This window comes from Osmerus mordax, chromosome 1 (genome assembly GCF_038355195.1).
Source record: "Osmerus mordax isolate fOsmMor3 chromosome 1, fOsmMor3.pri, whole genome shotgun sequence".
NCBI classification, from domain to species: Eukaryota; Metazoa; Chordata; class Actinopteri; order Osmeriformes; family Osmeridae; genus Osmerus; species Osmerus mordax.
Window position 1 is genome coordinate 18,058,725 of NC_090050.1, and position 20,522 is coordinate 18,079,246.

At 41.5% G+C, this 20,522-nt stretch overlaps 3 protein-coding genes across 6 annotated transcripts; 2 read left to right on the forward strand and 1 right to left on the reverse strand.

Moving 5' to 3' along the window:
- Positions 1–7,670: 7,670 nt before the first annotated feature.
- LOC136941342 (LETM1 domain-containing protein 1-like) lies at positions 7,671–11,760 on the forward strand. 2 transcript variants are annotated; one of them, XM_067233852.1, is made up of 9 exons: positions 7,671–7,788; positions 8,275–8,393; positions 8,551–8,666; positions 8,817–8,899; positions 9,027–9,213; positions 9,460–9,561; positions 9,674–9,826; positions 10,277–10,373; positions 10,780–11,760. In XM_067233852.1, the coding sequence occupies exons 1-9, from the start codon at positions 7,676–7,678 to the stop codon at positions 10,842–10,844; spliced, it is 1,035 nt and encodes a 344-aa protein (XP_067089953.1). In that variant the 5' UTR covers positions 7,671–7,675; the 3' UTR covers positions 10,845–11,760. The 2 variants fall into 2 exon arrangements, with proteins under 2 accessions (XP_067089953.1, XP_067089952.1); XM_067233851.1 differs by having other exon boundaries at positions 7,676–7,788; positions 8,260–8,393.
- Positions 10,909–13,870, forward strand: zgc:113184 (uncharacterized protein LOC553745 homolog). 2 transcript variants are annotated; one of them, XM_067233853.1, is made up of 4 exons: positions 10,909–10,965; positions 12,586–12,709; positions 12,850–13,205; positions 13,426–13,870. In XM_067233853.1, the coding sequence occupies exons 1-4, from the start codon at positions 10,909–10,911 to the stop codon at positions 13,600–13,602; spliced, it is 714 nt and encodes a 237-aa protein (XP_067089954.1). In that variant the 3' UTR covers positions 13,603–13,870. The 2 variants fall into 2 exon arrangements, with proteins under 2 accessions (XP_067089954.1, XP_067089955.1); XM_067233854.1 differs by lacking the exon at positions 10,909–10,965 and adding an exon at positions 11,989–12,231.
- An 814-nt stretch (positions 13,871–14,684) lies between these two features.
- Positions 14,685–20,405, reverse strand: nab2 (NGFI-A binding protein 2 (EGR1 binding protein 2)). Of its 2 annotated transcripts, none has more exons than XM_067233846.1 (7): positions 19,986–20,405; positions 18,697–19,614; positions 18,407–18,540; positions 18,049–18,100; positions 17,557–17,671; positions 17,144–17,295; positions 14,685–15,735 (listed from the first exon to the last, which is right to left on the reverse strand). In XM_067233846.1, the coding sequence occupies exons 2-7, from the start codon at positions 19,603–19,605 to the stop codon at positions 15,700–15,702; spliced, it is 1,398 nt and encodes a 465-aa protein (XP_067089947.1). In that variant the 5' UTR covers positions 19,606–19,614; positions 19,986–20,405; the 3' UTR covers positions 14,685–15,699. The 2 variants fall into 2 exon arrangements, with proteins under 2 accessions (XP_067089947.1, XP_067089938.1); XM_067233837.1 differs by having other exon boundaries at positions 17,110–17,295.
- Between the last annotated feature and the right edge of the window lie 117 nt (positions 20,406–20,522).

Here is a 20,522-nt window from a genome sequence, read left to right on the forward strand (position 1 = left end):
TCCCGAGCAGGTTTAAGTTTACGGACCTGTTGCTATGACAGCAAGTCCAGGATGAGCTTCGAAGAACCGAACAATCCAAGATAATGACAAATCGCCAACAATCAAATCCAGCTAACTGAGTTAGCGACGTATGGAGAACTGGCCGCAGGAATGGATAGAATCTCTGGTATTCTCCTGTAGAGCAACACAAGTGATGTTTAATAAAGCTTGGGGTATGTCTGGTTGGTATGGCACAGCACGTTGATGGCATTGTAACAGCTTCAGATTTTTATGATGATTCAACACTAGGTTTCCATGTGCTCCACATTGCGTGGACAAATAAAGTTCAGATGATGCAAGCAGTATGTGGTGACATTATTACTGATTAGTACCACTGTGATATGGGACATTCAGTTAAGAGGGGATTGGAACTCACACTTTATTAAATTTTCGGATATATAGAAGTGTTTTGTCACACAAGGTGCTAATACCACGATGACTTGTTCCAAAGGCCAATCTCATGCTCTGTGCAGCTCCAGCAGACTGGAAAATTGAGCTGTGTTCAGTCAATGCACATCTGATACCTGATCTTGTCATCTGGATTTTGGCTTTGGCAGCCAGAGTGGAAAATGGGGGCAAGAGGGGAAAAGTAGAGGAGATGATATGAAAGCAGACACGTATCACAATTAAAAACACCAAGAATTCTGCCCAGCCCAAAGTCTGAGGGGAGGAGTGGACGGTTTCTTGTGTTACATGCTTCACCTGGCTACAGTACTAGACCTCCTCACGAACAAGCAGAAACCAAATCTGGAGAGTAAAGCTCATCCGTTTCATAATTTCCAGGTTGATAGCTCTTACGGCTGAAATCTACTCATTGGCAGAAGAGGCATGACATTTAATGTTTGGCACTTTACTACATTGTATAATAATTATTGTATAATAATTCCAGAGAAAATACATACAAGGTACTATTTTTGGTTGCTCATAGCAGGCTGACTCTCATGTGATCCTCTGAGAGGACACATTTCAGGTCAGCAAAAGAATGTTCCTATATTTGTTGCTGCTGTGGCATTCCTTTCCATGTTTGATGTTTGACCTGTACCATCTGAAACTGCTTTGACCTTTTGACCTCATGCAAAAGGACCTGTCATACAACCTGCCTCTGAAACATGGTCTACCTTAACTAGTTAACATTTTACATTTACATTTTAGTCATTTAGCAGACGCTCTTATCCAGAGCAACTTGCAGTAAGTACAGGGACATTCCCCTGAGGCAAGTAGGGTGAAGTGCCTTGCCCAAGGACACAACGTCAGTTGGCATGACCGAGAATCGAACTGGCAACCTTCGGATTACTAGCCCGATTCCCTCACCGCTCAGCCACCTGACTCCCTAGTTTGACACGATGCAAGCATGTGCACAATCATTCATGTCACTGTAACATATGTCACAGATGACTTGTACTACAAGCATACCATTCTGGATTTTTTAAGTAATGTGTGTGCATGTGTCCTTCCACTCTCACAATGAATGCAGAATATGTGAAACATGTATAGATCTTCTCCTAAATGCATTGGGTCTGTACATATTCAACAACTTGCTTTACATGCTTGTTACATGTTGTTACATTTGATTATTAATATATTAAAACAACAACATGCACACTGTGGTAGACCAGCATGAAACATGGTTTGAACAGAACGTAATATTATGAACTATCATCATACCCCCAATCATGTACACATGCTCACAGATAGACCTCCAGAGGCAAGTTATCGTAGCACACAAATTCATTTCACAAACTGACCAGCTCCACCTTTGTTTAGTTTTGGATCAGAGAATTGCCATTGGGGGAGGCAAAGGCACAATACATTTTGAGATAAAGAGAGAGAAAAACAAGAGAGAAAGAGGGAGTGAGAGGGGTATTAATTACTGGCAAGGATATTACTGTTATGAGGGTAGGAGAGCCAAAAGACTTGTTTATGAATATGCTGCACCTGTCATTTGTTGATGGACTGAGCTGTAAATAACTATGTGAAGTTAAGTAGTGCTCAAGGGGGGCTCCCGTACATCCCTCTCTCTTGTCGTACCTCCGCTGCTGTCTTGGCTCTAACTGAAACTACACTAATTCTGCACTTGCAACAAACATGTGGAATACCTTAAACTGACTGAATAACAGTCTGTTTCTCCCTAATTTAGCATGTGTGCCCTCGCCCCTCTTATACTCCTGAGATCTCACAGAACCAAAATAGCCTGTCATACTTCATTCTTGCCTCACAAAACATTGTTCCTTCTTCTCTTAGCTTGACAAAGACTATGTCTGTTTGATTGTCATATGATTGTTCTCTGACCAGTTTACGTGCAACTCCACCCATATTTTGGTGCTGGGCTGATAGTGTGTGCCTGTTTGTGTGTGTATGTGCATTTTATATGTGTGGAAAACCCTCTGGTGAGTGTATATTTAGCCTGGCCATTGTTGGGCCCATGGAAACCTCTGTAATCGGATCTCCCTGCTTTGACTAAGAGAGTCCAGTGATAAATTAGTTGGCAGTCATCCTCGTTTATGCCATCCCTGTGCATACAGTACAGCAAATATCCCTTTCTTAAGCTCTAAGGGCCAAGGGGATTAAATAAATAAGTGAATAATAAGCCTGCAGTATTATCATTGTATCTTCCTCAGTACATCATGTTACAGGACTTGCACGTTCAGCAAAAACTGAAGACCTAGATGACAGATCTGAATGTAAACTTTTGAGCCAACTCTGCCTGAGGTGACCTATAATCACAAAGGATGGGAATTAAAGTAGCTGTCGACTAATTGCAAAGATGGTGATAATAATTTGGATAACTTTCCTCTTTGGAAAAATAATTTATCTGTGTTGGTGTGCTATTGAAACAGTCAGCAGGACCAAGATGGTCAAGGTCAGCGAGAATATTGCAAAAGCAGAGATATAAGAGAATATCACAGGAGAAGGGTACTCGATTCTGCTTTTCAGATATTAGTGTGCATTCAACATGTACTTTCTATTGAATTTTGGCACATATTTTTGGAGTGCAGGCACAGTATATACGTAGCTCTAGCAAAACAGCCAGTCACTGGTATCCCCACCATGACAGTGGACACAGCAGATTTAGAATATTCAAAGAGATGATATTACACCCAACCCTCTTCATAAACACACACACACCCACACACTGTGTATTGGAAACTTTTCCCTGCTCACTGGGAGAACATGAGAGTGTTACAATTATAAAACAAGAGTGACAGGATAGCTAGTATTTCACTGGCAGTCCCTGGCTGCCAGCCAGGAAGTTGTTCACAGCCCCCTTCATACTCTCTGTCCCCACCCATCTTAAGACAAGGTCAATGTCAAAGGGAATTCAAACTGCTCAACACATTGGTGATACATTTTAGGTAGAGCCCTTTGCTTTATCTCCAAAACACAACCAACAAACAACACAATCAACATATAACCTCCACTATACAAACAATGACAGGCTATAAAAGGCATGAAAGACGTGGGAAATTGGTACGTGCTAGATTGACCTTTCATGCACAAATTATACACTTGAAGACATGGTTCACAAAATCAGTAATGGAAAGATAATACATTTGTCTAGATAATTACATCACGTGAGGGACAGACTACAACACATGTCTGAGATGTTAGCATTTGGCAATATGAGATTCCATGTATGGGTCTTAGAAGGACTGAAAGTAACACGCTGCACTGATGCAATGTGAAAAGTATGCTCAGTATGACGAGACCTGTTCTTCTCAGCACTTTAAAATGTCCAGAGGATGATGGTGTCCTTCACTGGCTGGGATCTATTGCAACTACTGATAATTTACATAATCATCCTTTAGGACAAGAAGAGGCAGATGACACCCTCTTAGGCATGAACAGGACAGACATAGAGGTCAACATCCATAGCACTCCTGTGTGGGATGCCACCTTCACTATACTGCTGTCATGGGACAGGAAGTACAAAGCTATTTTTACATGAGACCTTCCCATCTCCGTGACTGATCTGCCAGCCAAACCTACCACCATCCCAGACAGTCGAGTATGACCACAGCTCAGCAAGGCAGTTGGTTGTGTTCTGAACATCCAGTGGAAAAGCACCATTGCAATGGGTCACAAAACTTCCTGCTTCCAGTATCAGTCCATGTTACAGAGAGTACTGCTGCCAACACATCAATATTTCACCATGTCAAGGGTTCATGGCCCAAGTACCAATTGACTGTTCACCTGTCTGTGTTAGATTCATTGGTCTGTCTAAATCCAGCCCAGTCAGTAGGCTTTGATTTTATCACATGACTTAACAGGTGCTTGAATGTGTTGTTGAATGGCTTCAACAAGTGGCAGTGTGTGTATATGAGTGTCTACGTGTATGTATGTGTGTGAGTGTAACAGTCCACGTACAGTATATCAAAGCCCATAACTCTATTACAAGTTATAAATCATCTTATTGATGAAGTCCAAGATTTACAGTCCCCACAGAAAGACATTAATCATTCCGTTTCTCAAAACAATGCAAGCCACTGTACACAATCCTACTCCTGGCAAGAAATCAACCCCCAACAACAGAAGAATCACCCTATTTTTCCTCCCCTTTTGGTTGCTTTCTTGTTCATCATATTTCCCTCTCCCTCTGTAATGGAGACATTTTTATGTGTGGGCATGGGAAATCCTGAATCACACATTAAAAGAGAATTCATCTCCATTCAATGGATGCATTTGACAGTTTCTGGTGGGAACTGTTTCCTACTGAGTGAATGGTGAACAAGGGCCGTTGTTCACCAGAACACCCATGGCAGTAGATGACGGCTGTGGAGGAAAGACATGAATAAGATGATTTAAAGGGGTCACTTCCATTCACTATTGTCTTCGACACGAGCTCCCACTTAGTGTTTTGGGACATATCTCAATAATTACCTCAGTCTGAGTTCATCCGGCGGACTGGCTTTGTCAAAGAGAGAAATGGATGATGCCCACGCAAGTAAGAGAGAAAACTTGCATTGTGAAAAAAAAGAACAGCAGTCAGTAAATTAATAACACTGACTTCTTCAAAAGACAGTCTTGTTTTACAGTGACAGACTGTTCCTGGGATTAAGGGTGGGTGTTCTGTATGCTGCTGCCTCACGTCTCTTTTCAGATTAAATTATTTTGTTCTTATCCACAAATTATTTTGTTCTTAAACTGTCTTGCTGTCTCATAAATGTTCTACAAATTTCAGTTTTGCCTTCTAAGAAGTTGGCAGTTATCTTGACACATGAAACTGTAAGGGAATAACATCTACACACCACGAGACCAAGCATCGTCAGCATGATTATCCGTACAGATTTATGGAGACCTAGTGTCACTTTATGCAAGGACAGCCAAATGCATACAGAACATCATGAGTTTATATATATACTCTGCACTCTAGGACCAAAAAGTGAGGCCCCTGATCAAGATTCTGCCTTTCAAATTTTGCAGAAAATTGCTCAAAATTTTTCTATATGAAAGGTCTGAGAAACACCTCAGTGAAACACAGCTACTGCTTTTCATTGCGACATTGTCGTCAAAACATAAGTAAGAAGTGATGCAGCATTAGTCCAGCATACCGTATCTTTTGACACCTACCATGAAAGGCAGACTCCAAAACACCTTGCTAAAGACACTGAGGATACTGTTGTCAACTTATTTATTCATGTTTTGTTGAGACACAACACATGTAAATATGAGTCCACAAGTACTGTAAACTATTCTAAATTTCATAGACATCACACCTTAATAGTGTTTATAGAGTGAGACCGTGTGTGGCGTTGAGTTCCGCGCCTCCTGGAACTTGACCGTGTGCAAGTCTACCCATGATTTCATACCTTTACCACTGGCACATGTATAAATGCAACACAAAATCTAAAATGTATCTATTATAGTTCACTGAAAGAAACCAATGTACTGGGAAACCATAAAATATATGAATATATCAGTATCTATCAATACAAAAGCAATGAACAAGAGTAACCCTGACAGTTCATCAAGGGAGTAAAACAACAGGTGGCACTGCTAATGAGTGAATCTTAAAACTAATATGATACTGTGTTTTCTATCTAATATGATAAAAACACAGTATCATATTAGTTTTATATTAAAAAAAAATGGGGTCTCAGGTGTATTTGGTTAGGGACTGTGAATGGTTGGTGGCTAACCTCACCAGCTTCCTTACCCTCTCACACAACCATTGCGTGACTCTTGATCCTACTCTGTGCACACTGGACAGTTTGTTCCTTGGGGAAGGCTCACATACTATCTTCACAGACTGTGGGGAGGAGCAGCACGAGGGTAAGGGGGTGGTATCATAAAAATGTTTCCAATATTAGCCTTGCCCTGGACTTTAAAAATAGAGCTTCATCACATGAAATCAATAATGCCACTTAGAAGTGACAGAGTGTGTGTTGGCAGCGAGGAGCCTCTGTGGATTAGTGCTATCCGTGCTTGGTAATAGCTACACCATTTGAGCAGTAACACTGCTATGCTGCTGTAGAGCTCTCAGTCATTAGAACAGGCCACAGAGGTGGTTGGAGCACATGATATGAAGGTTGAGGTAATGGTATGTCGTCTGTAGATTTCTAGTATGAAATTACTACTTGATCAAATCATCAACGAGACTTGAAACCTTGAATTGGTACAATAAATGTATAGACAAAGAGGTAATTATGGTAAGATATAGGACACAAGCAAGAAATTTCGTGCATTTTCGTACAATAATATGAATGTCTCTTGCCAATTCTTTCCAGTAACATTAATAGATATAGGCATATATTGCTTTGAGTTTGGCTAGTACTTGGCTTTTCCAACTATAACATGAGACAGACACTCTATCTTTCTCAGAACCGTCACTACAAATCTTCTTCTGCAATGCTCAGACAAGGACCAATATAGATCCAAGAGAGAGGGGGAGCCTAATGTATTGGATATCCTGTCCACTCGAGGGACAGGATGTCCCTGAGGTGAACTGTGGCTTAATCAAGGGACACGTACATGAAGAAGTACGACCACTATGACTTTGATCCACAGACGGATGTTGGCTTGTGAACAGGTGCCTATCTCTGTATCCATATAGCTACAGTTACCATCCCATCCAGCACCTTGGATCTAAACCACCAAACCACAAAGGGTTTTGCCTTTCACTAAACTGTTACCAGTTCACTAATTTGTCCAATTTTAAATGTCAATTTGGTTATGAATAAACAGCAAACAATCTGATCAAGACTTGTTACCTCTCAACAGACTCAATCTAAATAATTCATAGTGAGGCAGAGGGATCATAGTGTCCATAATGAGCAATGATAGAACATCATGAGTTAGGCTAGTAGCACTTTGGTTTCATCCTATGATAAATCATACCTCATGCAACATTGCCATCTCCTGGAGGTTTAGTAATACTAGTAAATAAACCTTAGAGATTGATAAACTCTATCATTATCAACACACACATAATTTACAGTTAATGCGGGATGCAACATATGAATGTTTTAATATTCAATTTTGAGGCTGCAACACCGAGTGTTCGTTTCATGAACATTTCCGTCACAAGAACGCAACGTTAGGCGTACTGTTAACATTACGGTAATCTTTTAGGCCAATGACATTCGGCGTTAGACGATCTGCAGGTTACTTCTTTCATTTACGTTCTCTGAACACCACCATGGCGCTGTGCAAGAGAGGGGTCCAGTGCTGTCTAACACTCTGTAATTACCCATTTCACGGGTTTTTGACTTCGGCGTCATCCACCCCACGTTTAACGTACTCAAGACTAAGGTAGTTGGAAATTGTATTGGTTGAAAATATAGATATAATCAAATAAAATATGATGACAGTTACAGTAGCTAGCTTTTGCTAGCAGTACCCAATAGCCACACACTGGCGTGCCGTTTGTTTCAGTGTTATCAAATGTATCATTTCTACGCCTCAAAACTAACATTAGGCCTCTCAAAATTCTATAAGCAGAAGGAATTGTACTTTGCAAAGCTATTATTAAGCAATGTGGCCTGCCGTGTTCGTGATGTCAAACACCTTGCCCGGCAAGTTATAATGTTTCACAACCCATCAAAATGTTATGTTAGGTTGGTATATTAAGACAAATGTACCTAATTCCTCTGTCATGTTATTTATAATTATTTTCTACACAACTTTTTCTGCTGTTCAATTTCATCTTAACCATTGTATGCTATTAACACACAATGATTTTATTCTGGACTCAAGTGGATTCGAAATGTTTGGCCTTTAAAGTGTATTATCGTGCAGGCATTACTCGTTGTCCCAAGGCAGACTTGGTATACTCCAGAAAGCCAATGAGAAATATGAGCGTTTTCTTCAGCACCGGTTCCCTCAACTCTACATCCTCTATCACACCTTTGTAAAAGGTATAACAGTATCTATTTGTATTACAAACCCAAAAAAACAACAGTTCAGTGTTTTCATACTGCTACTATTGTGTTTTGTGCAGCAGTTAGTATTCAGTGTCTAATCTATATTTTTTCTGGAATTGGTTCATGCTGCACTGGTGTATGTATCCTGCAGGGTTTCGTCTACTGCTCCGAGATATGAGGGAGACTAGGAGGATACAGATGAAGATGCTCAGCAAAGATATCCCTTTGAGGCAGTTGCCCTATCGTGAGATGGAAACCTTTATAATGGTCAGTTAGTAACACAGATCTACCAACTTGACTAATTGTTTGTGACTGCAGATAACTGACACCAGTGTAGGCTCTGTTTACCAGCCCAACAGATGAACTAACATTTGTAATCTTCACACTTTCTCTCACCCTCTCTCTTTGTTTCCTCAGTTTCGCAAAGACATGCTTAAGGCTATTCCCCTGGTGTTGATATCTATCCCCCCTTTTGCCATTGTTGTGGTTTTTGCTCTTATGTGAGTTTTCGTTTAGCAACCTAAAGGGTGCTTTATCACCAGAAATATTTGTACAATTCTGCATATCACAGATGTTTCCGTTAATCCACCATTTGTAACCCCACCACTTTGTTCTTCTCTCTGGCAGGTACCTCTTCCCTCGCCAGCTCCTGATTCGTCACCTGTGGACACCGCAGCAGCAGAGTGATTTCCAGAGGCTCTACCATGAGCAGCGGTGTCGACAACACGGGGAGATCCTGAAAGGCTTGGCCTGGATTATACCTCAGGTCAAACAATGGAGACTCCGCAGTCACCTCCTGAATCTCTGCAGCAAGGTACCTTCCCTCTGTGTGTGTGTGCTTGGGGTATGTATGCATGGAGTGTGTATCATCAGGCTGTATTATATGTTTAAAACCTTGTCTCAAGTAAGCAGAGATGGATAACTTTCAAGGTACATAACATCTAACATGGTATTATTCATTTGTGAGGTTGTTGTTAAGAGAAAGCAGTTGAAGCTGTCCTGCATAGTCCACGAAGAGTGTATCTGGAATAAGAGGGCTGACTGGAATTTGTTTTGGCAGGTGCAGAGTGGTGCCCATCCCAGCGTGAAAGACATCAATGCAGTCCGTAGCGTGTTCTCTGGACATCCTCTTGGGATAACAGCCATGGACTCAGGTCACATGGTAAGATGAGAGAGAAGCTCAACATGAATGATGAAATGTGCAAAATACGACACAAAAACTGGTCATAACTTTGTGTGTTTGTTCTTCCTCCGGTGTTTCCTGTGTACCCCAGAGGCTGCTGTGCTCCCAGCTCCTCCTGACCCCCTGGCTCCCAGGCTTTCTGATCCGTCGTCGTCTGAAAGCCAGAGCCCTTGATGTTTTCTACCTTGACCAGGCTCTAGTCGCCCTGGGCCAGGGCCAACTCACTGACGAGGAGATACACCAGGTTAGGACCCCAACACTAATAATACCACGCTGTCCACTTTCAAAACTATTACTCTCCTGCTGTGCTGGGAATACTTGGATACATTAAGTTGTCAGAGAGCATGTTACTTGAAAATATATAATATGCATGTTGTGCGATAAGTCACAAATTCCAAAATGTAAAAACCAAGTCTGTGACTCAAACAGCATACTTTTATTACTACTCTTTAGTAGTCTTTAGTAGTTTCTGCAGCTGCGCTTAAATGCAAATTTAGTTGGTATGTGTGAAATGTGACCTGTTTGGGTTAGGGTTAGTATGTCATGTAATTGCGGCTTGAACTAGCACAGACTGGTTATTGGTCTGCCATTGGACCATTCTGTGTGTGGCTGCTGCTTCTTCTACTGTGCAGAGGAGTTTGCGTTAGAATAGCCCAAAATATAAAATTGACTTGCTCGTCTTGCCCATTTTCAGGCCTGTTACCTGAGGGGGCTCAATCCAAGCACCCTTAGCCCCAGCCAGTGTCAAGAGTGGCTCCTGCTGTGGCTTCAGCTGTCCACCCCACTCAAAGGTCTGACATTGTTTACACCCATTGGATTTCTCCCATTTTAAATGTAGTTCAAATTGACAGTCAACACATTGCGCTCTATATATATCATGGCATTTTTTTTTTTTATAGTCCACCTGTTTTGAACATTTGTATTTACATGGAATGGTATAATGGTGAACAGTAGCTACATAATTACAGTTTTGTGCCACTAGGCCATTATGCATGCCACTATTCTATAATGCTCTGTCCTCATCTTCATAACTGGTTAAAATACTATTTGAAGATATAGTGTTGAGACGTTAAGTTATTAACATATTAAGTTAAGTGCACCTCAGCTATCTGCAAACACATACAATTATATTGTGCAGTGTAGTACACCCAGGTTTGTTTGACTCATTTGGCTTGTATTTGCTTATTTACATTTTAGAATCTGAGACGTCTTTACTGCTGCACAACATGGTTCTTCTCTCTGTGAACTACCCAGAACCTTGACCAGAGGCAGAAAACACACAGCTACAACACTATTTATTATAAACGAATGTGCTCTTAGGCTTCAATGCCTGCTGGACCAGAGATCCAGTCATCTCATTTGGGGAAGAGGAGGAAAATGCGTGTGTGTGATAAGTAACACAGGACAATGGTTAACATAAAGAATGATTCCATGCATTTTAATGCTTTGACTTACTGTCCCCCTTGGGTTATGCCTCAATCCAATTGTCTTCAACTCTGGTCCTCAAGGCCCACTGTCCCATATGTTTTAGATGTTTACCTGCTCTAACACACCTGATTCAAATGAATGGTCATGATCAAGCTCTGCAAAAGCCTGACGAAGACCATCGATTTGAATCAGGTGTTCTACCAGGGTTGAAGACAACTGTCTTACTCCATTCCACTGTGCATTTGAATCCAGGGGGAAAGCATGCATGAAAACACGTCACTAAATTACATTATAAAAGAAACGTGCACAAACAGTGACCAGTAACTTTAAGATTTATGACGCTTGCAGGTGTTAACAATATTGAAAAGAAATTACGCCTACACTCAGCTAACTTTCTGAAACTTTTTTAATACTATAGAAGTGTTACTTCTATAGTTTGAAAAAGTCCTACATTTTTGGTTTGAAGTCGGTTCCCAGATGTGCCAATGCAACTGTACCATCATTACCTTTCTCTTACAAAACAATATCTGAATAATGTTTGTGCATGGGTTAAAGTTGTTTTCTTTACTGTGATATTGGATTTTTCATATGTACTGACATGTTATGTCAACAGATGTTTTATCTAGCCAATTTGACCATGTTTTATGTTGTTTCATGTTAAATGAGGGTGACATCTCACTCTGGTCTGTGTGGTAATATCACTCATAAATTATTTTGTCAAAAGAAAAAGTAAAGAATGTGTTTTAATAAGGTGACTTATTTTGTTTTCATTTAGAATATGGTTGTATTTGTTTCATATATTTTCGAAATATCGCGGAACTTTTTTGCAATTCAAATTGTAGTGACTTTTTGTTTTACTATGGTCAGTTAAATAAGGGCAAATCTATTAGTGCTATATGTGCAATGGATGTTAATCTCTATACATAATCCCTTGCAATAAAATTTTGACTTTTGATTTAGACTTTGGCCAAAATAACGCGTCGGTCATCTCCCAGCGAGAGACGGTACTGAAGCTTTACTGTCAATCAACAGCCTAAGAATTGCTTCCCTGTTCTCCTTTCATTACAACTGGTAACCCGGTTGCAATGGAATTCGCCTTGTTCACAGGCTGAAGTTCCTGTTTCGGTGGTAACTTGTCAGGCGAGAACAACGCAATTTATGAAAAGAAAGGGCGTTTGAAGCATATTACAATTGTGTCGCATTTGAATTGAAGTATTGTTCGTAAGTGATGTATTTTTCATCTATTCATAGTTTTTATTCCACCATTAATTCAATCGTTAATCAGTCAAGTAAGTGAACACTATATAAACTGTTCAAATTGTTTCTGCAGTTGGTCCAGTCTGTAGTAAAGACCTTGATGGGATTATACTGACACTTATGAGTAGGCCTAGTAGAAATGTGATGTAGAAGAAAACAAAGTGTAGCCTATATAGTTACTTCCCTTAGCTAACCTTAACCCTCGCAGGGTTTATGAAGGCTACATAGTAAAAAAAAAAAAAAAAAAAACGTTTTCAGTGAAGAAATGAAATACGCATATGATTTAAGACGCCAATAATGTTTTTCGTCATTGTGTAGACTGCTGTGATAGGAATGGAGGGTGCGTACACCGTGCTCTACCAGGAGTTCCTGCGTCTACGATCGTTATGTCTGAAACAGGCTGCTCTTCTACAGCAGCTAACAGAGGCGCTGAAGAGACAAGGTCCAGTTCTCAAATTGTAACAGATTGATTGATTAATGGATGTGTAGGTGTTCACAATAAAACGATTAAATCAGATGTATACTGTATGTTGAATAGTAATAAAAATCCACTGTCTCAAAGATGTGTCTGGATTTTGGCAGGTGGCTCTGTTCCAGGTGGAGGTCTTGGGGACATGATGTCAATCCCAGTCCAGTGTACCCAGGAGAAAGCTAAACCAATCTCTGAATGTTCTCAACTGGCCCCATGTCACAACCAGCTCCATGGTTTAGGGTCATCTGAAGTTGTGGGCACAATCTCTAATGTTCTTGCAAGGGATATGGAAAGATTACAGCTGGATGGGACCTACCCAGGAACAGAAACAAAGGCCTTCAAAGCCCCTGTCTTTGTAGACCTAGATCCTCCTGGATGTAACACAGCGACGAGGACTTCTCATTGCTCCAGGGATACAAGACAAATAGATCAACTGTCGAGTGATGATCCAACACAAATGTTTAGGGTAGGTGTCTCCTCTGACATGTTTTGTTGTTGATTGCACAGGACTGGGGTTCTCTGCCATTTTCCCCCTTTGCAGCATCTCTGTGCTCCATAATATGCCCCTCATATAACTCATTTGGCTCTCTACCTCTATTTGATAGAGTCTTGTACTTCTTAAATTACTGCTGTAAACCTTACCATAATTGTACTTCCCATATGTTCTCTGTTCCCCCAATCACCAGACCCCTAAGGTGTGTGGTTCCTACCTGGACAGTGATTTTCTCACTGTTAATGGGGGGATGCTGATGTCAGAGCTGGCCCTGCATTCTCAGGTGTGTGATGACTGCCAAGCTGTGTTCCCTGGACACACCACCACCAAAGGAGATTTCCTTCGACACCTCCACACACATATCCCTTAGACTGACAGAGTTGTGATATCTCCTGATTCTACATATTTTAATCATAGATTCTAGAAAATGATATTCCACTCCTAGTTAAAATGATTTTTTGTTGTTTCTGTTTATTAATGCCTTTTTAGTGTAAATGTGGATGTACACTAGAGGGCACTAAATCCTCATAGCATTATATTATCACAAACTAATCTTAAATATAGTACAGTGATATTATGTGTGATAAGTAAGAAGTGTGACAGTCCTCATGCAGGTACAAAAAAAGAATAAAATATAAATACCAAAATGTATTTTTGTATGTTATTCCCTACATTTGATCATTTTATTGACCTGTATGTGTTTATAACATTTTACACTTGAAATTGCAAGAGTAAGTCTTGCATGTATTGACTATGAACACATCAACATTTTTATAGTGTAGGTTCCATACAATCAGAGCAGAGATGCTGAAGCACATAGATGCACTCGTTGACCTGCCACTCGTTATATTTAGTCTTACGTTCTCTAGTGCGGGTGGGGTGGGGGGTGGGGTATGTGAGCGGACATGCAGTGAGTTGAGCTGGTGACATCAGAACTCCAGGTGAGTCATGCAGGCATCGTCAGTATAGGATTAACAGTTGGCACAGAACTGGAAGGAACAAACAAGTCGGCAGAGCGGGGGTGGTGTTGATGGCTGTGATATTGGGGGGAGAGTGGGAATATGACTGTGTGGACTTGGTGTGTCTATTGATTCTATTTAGATGTTGGCAACCCATGAATGACGCAAAACTGCCCTGTTGTCATATAGTTTATCAGAAACGTCAAAAACTGTCATTTCTGGTGTCTGCCCACTGAAATGATTCCACTTGAAGAAACTGTATTTAAACCACAAAATAACATTTATTTTGTTTTAACAAAATAAATAATCTTTTTTTACATGAGAAACTGAAGATATTGTTTAATGCTGAAAGAAAATAGTAATGATTTATAAACTGACTACCCTCAAATCTAAATGTCAAAATGTACTTTTTTTGTATTGGTCCAATTGCTTAATTAATCAGATGCAGTTGCTTTAAATAACTTAATGACTTTACAGTGTGAAATCCTTTAAATCACATGAGTCTGTGGTATGACAAATACTGTATCAAAAATAAAACATTGGATGATTATTCTACTTCACATTGCCGCAAGGTATTAGACTTAGTTAACAAAAGGAAAGTTTGCTCTCCAACAAATATTATCAAAAGGCTTACTGTTATTAACATGGGTTAATAAACACCCACCCCAGTAAATATGTTTTGAGTGGGTGTTGCTGTAGGGACAGTTGCTGCAGTTTACTTGATAAAATTATTTGGGAAGATGATGTTCTAGTCTTAACACTTAAATCCTCTGTAGTTACCACACAAATAAAATATCTGCCACTCAAAAAGGGTAATGTTTCACAGACAAGGTTTATGTTCAGTCCTAAAGGAGAAACAAAAACTGAAGGTGCAATCTGCATCTGTGAAACATCCTCACATGTTCCTCACAGCCTCATATTTGCTTCAATTGTCTGTACAGTCAGAATATGTTCCTTCTTCAGCAACAACTGTACTGTCAACAGAACAAAAATAGCACCAAAAGTTAAGAGTTAATTATTTTGGATCCATTTTCTGAAGGTGTACTGGGAAAGGGATTACGAGGATTACATTTAAAGAGGAAACGTTGAGATCATCCGCAGAATTGTGTGACAGTGTTTGCCGCCTACAAGTTAATGAGTGTTACTGTGGTCTTGTGATAAGCAAATCCACCAACATTATTGGTCTGGGTCTTGGTATATACAGAGGTAAATTTGGTGACATGTTACACAGTTGTAACACTGGAGGTCACAATGTTCATAGGTTTAGGTTGTCTGTCCCAGAATTCTCAGATTCAGACATACATAGTTTAGGTGATCTAGACTGAGCTGGTCTTCATGAATGTCAGTGGGTAAAGAACAGTGGGGGAACCTGTTCAGTTGGTCACCCTCCAGATTTTGAGTGGCGTTGAAAGGCAGGGTCATAGAGAGCTTCTCAATGAGGGGGTTTCACTTCCCCCCCTGGTCCGAGTCATCTTTGGTACTGCCAGGACTGCTACTCCTGCATGCTGCTACTGAGCCTCTTCTTTCTGCCTTGCCGTCGTAGTCTGTGGGAGGAAAGATAAACACCATCAGGCAATGTCCAACTCACTCAACATCATATCCATCAAACCTCAGTGCAATATTCAACTGAGCCACTGTAAATATGCACATACTGGATTAGTTCAGTATGTGCATATAGAGTTCAATCTATCACTTAAATCCAACTGAAATAAAAATACACATTTTACAATGTTGAGTGAGACAAAATTTGATTGGAGACCAGGCTTTTTGTCTTTAATACAGTGGTATATTAGATCAGATTGTAGTTCACAATGTGAAGATAAGTTTTTGTTAACATTCAGTGAAACAGAAAGGAGACATAAATCATGAGTGAGTGATATAAACAGATGAGCAAAGCAAGGGAGACCAACATCATACAGAAATGAAACACGTAATTTTAGTTGTTTTCCCCCTCTTCTTAAGTAAAGGGAAAGAGGTATTAAAAAGCCTGTGCCATTTCCCTGCCCACAGGTTTTATTTTTGTTCTCTGTCGCTTGGTGAGTCAATGCAACGCCCCTCCAATTACCTCCCACTCCTTCGCCCCCTCTCTCCATCCAACCCGCCCTCCTGCCCACACGCCTAGCACACTCTGACGTAAACTGCTGGTGGGGGAGGAGGGAGGGGGGTTTCCGATTTTTTACGCCCCCACAGCACTTCCTCTGGTACACCCCCCCCCCCCCCCTCTCTCTCTGTAGCTTTTCTTTTTCCCCAGTATCCACCATGCTGTGACAACTCAATGCTACCAATATTAGATTCAGAATAATTAGCATTTGACAAGAATTAAAACTCAATTGAGGTGACCCAATGAGCAACTTACTTTCTACAAGTTTCATAGTCCCAGTTGTAGCTTTTTTCTATTTGTCACTCATCCCCTTCTCCCTTTCCTTTACTTTATAGCATTTGCATTTAGTCATCTAGCAGCCGCTCTTATCCAGAGCGACTTACAGTAAGTACAGGGACATTCCCCCCGAGGCAAGTAGGGTGAAGTGCCTTGCCCAAGGACACAACGTCATTTGGCACGGCTGGGAATCGAACTGGCAACCTTCAGATTACTAGCCCGACTCTCTCACCGCTCAGCCATCTGACACCCCTTATAGTCTGCAGTTTGTCTTTGTCCATGATACAGAGTCCTGCATGGTGGGAGGTGTCACATCGAGATACTGTGACTCACTTTGGTTAAACACAAGATACTTGAAGTAGATATCAAGAGGGAACAGGAAAGCTTCATTTGACCTTTGAACTATTGACAAATGCTGTCAACCCATTCTTCTACAATTTCCTATTTCCGGTTTTACCGGACAGTGGACAGAGTATTTGTATTATGGTCCTTTTTTTCCCTAGGTTTAGAAAAACCTAGTATTTGTAATTCAAAAAGTCACCTGTGAAATGTTTCCCCTCAGACCCTAGGCTGACCTTGCCAGCCCGGTCATGTGACACCATCATAGCCAATCGCAGCCCTTCATCCATAAGCGTTTGTTGCATGAGATGGCGACTCCAGTTGGCAGGGATGGAGGTGTCGGTGGGGGGGCGGGGGGATGGAGATTGGTTGCACTGTGAGCCTACGTCTATGAGACAGACAGGATTAGGTGTGAATGCCATTTTCAAGCAGTCATCTTTTTGACAAAGCTGACAGTTCAGACACACTGTTTGGTTAATTATATGGTTCTTATTGTCAATGGGGCTCTGTGACATATATAAACACATAAAGAATGTCTGGGGATGAAATATGATTCAAGTAACATTTGTCAATGTTAAGTACTTTTAATATCTACTGTACGACACTACATGCAGTTTACAATGTTGCTTGAGCGGTCTGGAGACAGTACCTTGTGTTAAACTGTCCAGGCTTTCTCCAGACAAGCTGTCCTCATCAGCCCTCTGAGCCCCACCTTCTGAGCCCTCCACTCCATGCAGTGATGAAACACACTCAGACACGATCACCTGGATTCATGCATTGGGTCATATTCAAACAAAGTAAGAAATGAATCTGTCACTAACTGTCTTTGAATATGTTAATATTGTTGGTATTGATATACTGTTGTTGGAATTAACATACTGCTCTTGCCTGTCTAATCCACTCACATGTCTGAAGTTAAATATGGCATGGGACACTTTAGTGCTTTTGCATGATGATTCAGGATAATATTGGCATTCTTGTTTTTGCTAAAGCAATGTCTTAGTAGAAATTGTGTGATCCTGGGAATGGGGTTAAACATTATGGAGATGCCTCTAATTGAACTTTGTCTGATACCTGTGTCCAGTGCACATCTTACTTCAGTAATCTATAGAAGAGGCATTGGGATGTTGAGACCATTTACCTCATGTTTTACTCTTTTTTGCGGCAACAAGCTGCAGTCATCTGCACTTGTCCTGCGATAAAGAATACAATTGGGGTAAATAGCCTGGTGTATATCGAAATTGAGTGTTTTTATTTATCCAAATAAATATGAATACATTATTTAATTTCTAACATTTTAGATATCTGATGTTTTTAAGTCTTGTTGCATGTTATTTAGACATGCAGCTAAGTGTAAGTAGAATTGTGTTGTCTACAACCAAAGCATGCAAACACCACACAATCCTGAATTGAGGCTAGAAAATAAACAAATAGGTGAGGTAGTGTGAAGGTCATCACAGGGTGGGAAACCCCTTCACAAAACATGTTAGCTCCCTCACCTGGTATGCTTTAGCGTAGAGGTGTAGGCACATTCTCTCGCCACCTGTCTAGCCAATGAAAAGAGCTCCACCCGTCTCAGTAGAAGGGCATTGTCACGAATACAGAACTGGGCAGCAGCTTCATTGATGATCAGCTGTAGACAAAATACATTGATTGGGTAAAATATTACAAACGAAGAAGGCAGAATATAGGGAAACACCTACTGTATGGCTGTAACATCTATACACAATCACACACAGGTAAGGAAGCTACATGTTTGAAGCACCAGCATTTGAATGGTCGGCCTCACCTCGTGGTGTGTGAGCTGCTTGCCCTCTCTCCTCTTGGAGTCGAAGCGCCCATAAATGAGACTATACTTGCGGATCTCCTCCTCTTTGGCCACATCCTGGGGTGCCATTTTGAAGATATGACCGACTGTTTTGGCCATCTTCTTGTTCATCCTCAGCAGTGTTTTCACCTCTCCAGGGTCTGACCTGGGCAGGGTCCTCAGGAGCCTCTCCACACTTTCCCCCACGGCCCGAGCTGTTTCCCCATCCAGCTGGCCCCCAGGCCAGGCTGATAGGACTGGCGTGAGGGAGGAGGAGGCAGGGGGTGTGGAGGGACCTGGAGGACATTGAGGGAGCAGGGGTGGGCTGGGCTGCTCCTCCTCCAACCCTGATGCAGAAGCAGAGGCACTGTTTCCGTCCGTCTCAGGACTGAGCCAGTGAGGGTCCATGGGGGACAGCTTGTCCCTGTAATGTGTGTCTGGAGGCAGTGGAGAAGCCTGAGAACAGGGGCTTCTAGGACTCCCACTGTGTAGTGGGGTTAGGCATGCCCTGTCCTCTCTCTCACATGGTGATCCTGGCTGGCCGTTGCTTAGGGACTTCTTGTGTCCTCCTGCTGCCACCCCACTTGTGCCTGTCCCCTCCACCTTAAACAGTGGGATGCCACCTAAAGGCACATTAGCTAGTGGCTGGTTGAAGAGGGAGGGGTTAGCTGCCCAGTCCCGGAGGGCCTTTTGCAGTCTGCGCACATGTAGTGGCTTGGTGGCCATGCCTACTAGTGCCATGATCTCCAGAAACTCGTCCTCTGCAGCCTCACAGAGCTGCTGAACATCATCACCGCCCTGCTGGATGAAGGTGTCGTAGTATGCCAGTAAATTGGCCCTCTGCAGAACCCTGTACAGCTGCAACTCCCCCAGTGTGCGTGGCAGAGACATGGCACAGGACTAGAAAGGAATTGGAGGATAGGAGGGTGGAGAGCTTTAACTGGTTGTAGTAACAGTATCTCTACTTTGGATAGGCTATCAAAATGAGTGGGGTAGTTCCTAAAATCTTTGTCAGTAGCCTATTATTACAAGAGCAGATTGGTCTCAAATTAGTATTTCTCTTTGTGCCTATTTTGTCAGAAATTTGTCAGAAATTAGACGAGTAAAGTAACATCTTGGACCAGATAGTTCCTAAACCCGAACACATTTGGAAATCAACAATAGACTTTATTGGCAATGGCACATGGCCCAGAAACGTTGAAGTTTTACAATAAGCTTTCGGGATCCATAAAATATTCCAACCATGACAGGAGTATACAAACTTATCTTACCTCTAGGTCCGACGACTGGATTGTTTGAAGAGATCGACCCCTTATGGCTATTCGTTTCCAACAACCAATCTTGTGCAGTGTTAGCCAGTATAATAGCCTATGCTTTTACGGCAAAAGACAAAATATTAATATCACGCAAGAGATATTAATAACTTTTTGCTTAATGCTTAAAATGATACCCAGACCACGCTACCCTCATTTGCAATAGCATGTAGCTAGCCTGTTATTACGCTACACTATTGGCGAAAGACCACAGCAATATCCAAGTAGGGTAGGCTTACAATTGTGTATTATTCAGTGTATTACGCGATATATTTTTCTTTCCCACTTAAAGACTGCTCCTAGTTATCAGCTAATTCCCCGAGCGTATCGTAACTCGTCTGAATTCGTTGGCATAAATCCTCCCCCGGCGCACCGTATTGGTTCCTGGCTGCCGTTTTGCTGGCTGTGTGGGTGCGAGAAAACTGGGGGCGGACTGCAGCACGCCATCTGACCGAAAAAGAGCTTTCCTCTCCCGGTAAAAGAGGCGGTTTTCAA

Excerpts from the sequence above, each read along its gene's own strand:
- LOC136941342 (XM_067233851.1), top strand. The coding sequence starts at position 7,676 with ATGGCGCTGTGCAAGAGAGGGGTCCAGTGCTGTCTAACACTCTGTAAT. Across the intron at positions 9,214-9,459 it reads TCCTGAATCTCTGCAGCAAG|GTGCAGAGTGGTGCCCATCC; the intron begins GTACCTTCCCTC and ends TTGTTTTGGCAG. Across the intron at positions 9,827-10,276 it reads CTGACGAGGAGATACACCAG|GCCTGTTACCTGAGGGGGCT; the intron begins GTTAGGACCCCA and ends GCCCATTTTCAG.
- zgc:113184 (XM_067233853.1), top strand. The coding sequence starts at position 10,909 with ATGCCTGCTGGACCAGAGATCCAGTCATCTCATTTGGGGAAGAGGAGG. Across the intron at positions 12,710-12,849 it reads AGAGGCGCTGAAGAGACAAG|GTGGCTCTGTTCCAGGTGGA; the intron begins GTCCAGTTCTCA and ends GGATTTTGGCAG. Across the intron at positions 13,206-13,425 it reads ATCCAACACAAATGTTTAGG|ACCCCTAAGGTGTGTGGTTC; the intron begins GTAGGTGTCTCC and ends CCCAATCACCAG.
- nab2 (XM_067233837.1), bottom strand. The coding sequence starts at position 19,605 with ATGTCTCTGCCACGCACACTGGGGGAGTTGCAGCTGTACAGGGTTCTG. Across the intron at positions 17,672-18,048 it reads AAAAAAGAGTAAAACATGAG|GTGATCGTGTCTGAGTGTGT; the intron begins GTAAATGGTCTC and ends GCATGAATCCAG. Across the intron at positions 17,296-17,556 it reads CCTGGACAGTTTAACACAAG|ACGTAGGCTCACAGTGCAAC; the intron begins GTACTGTCTCCA and ends TCTGTCTCATAG.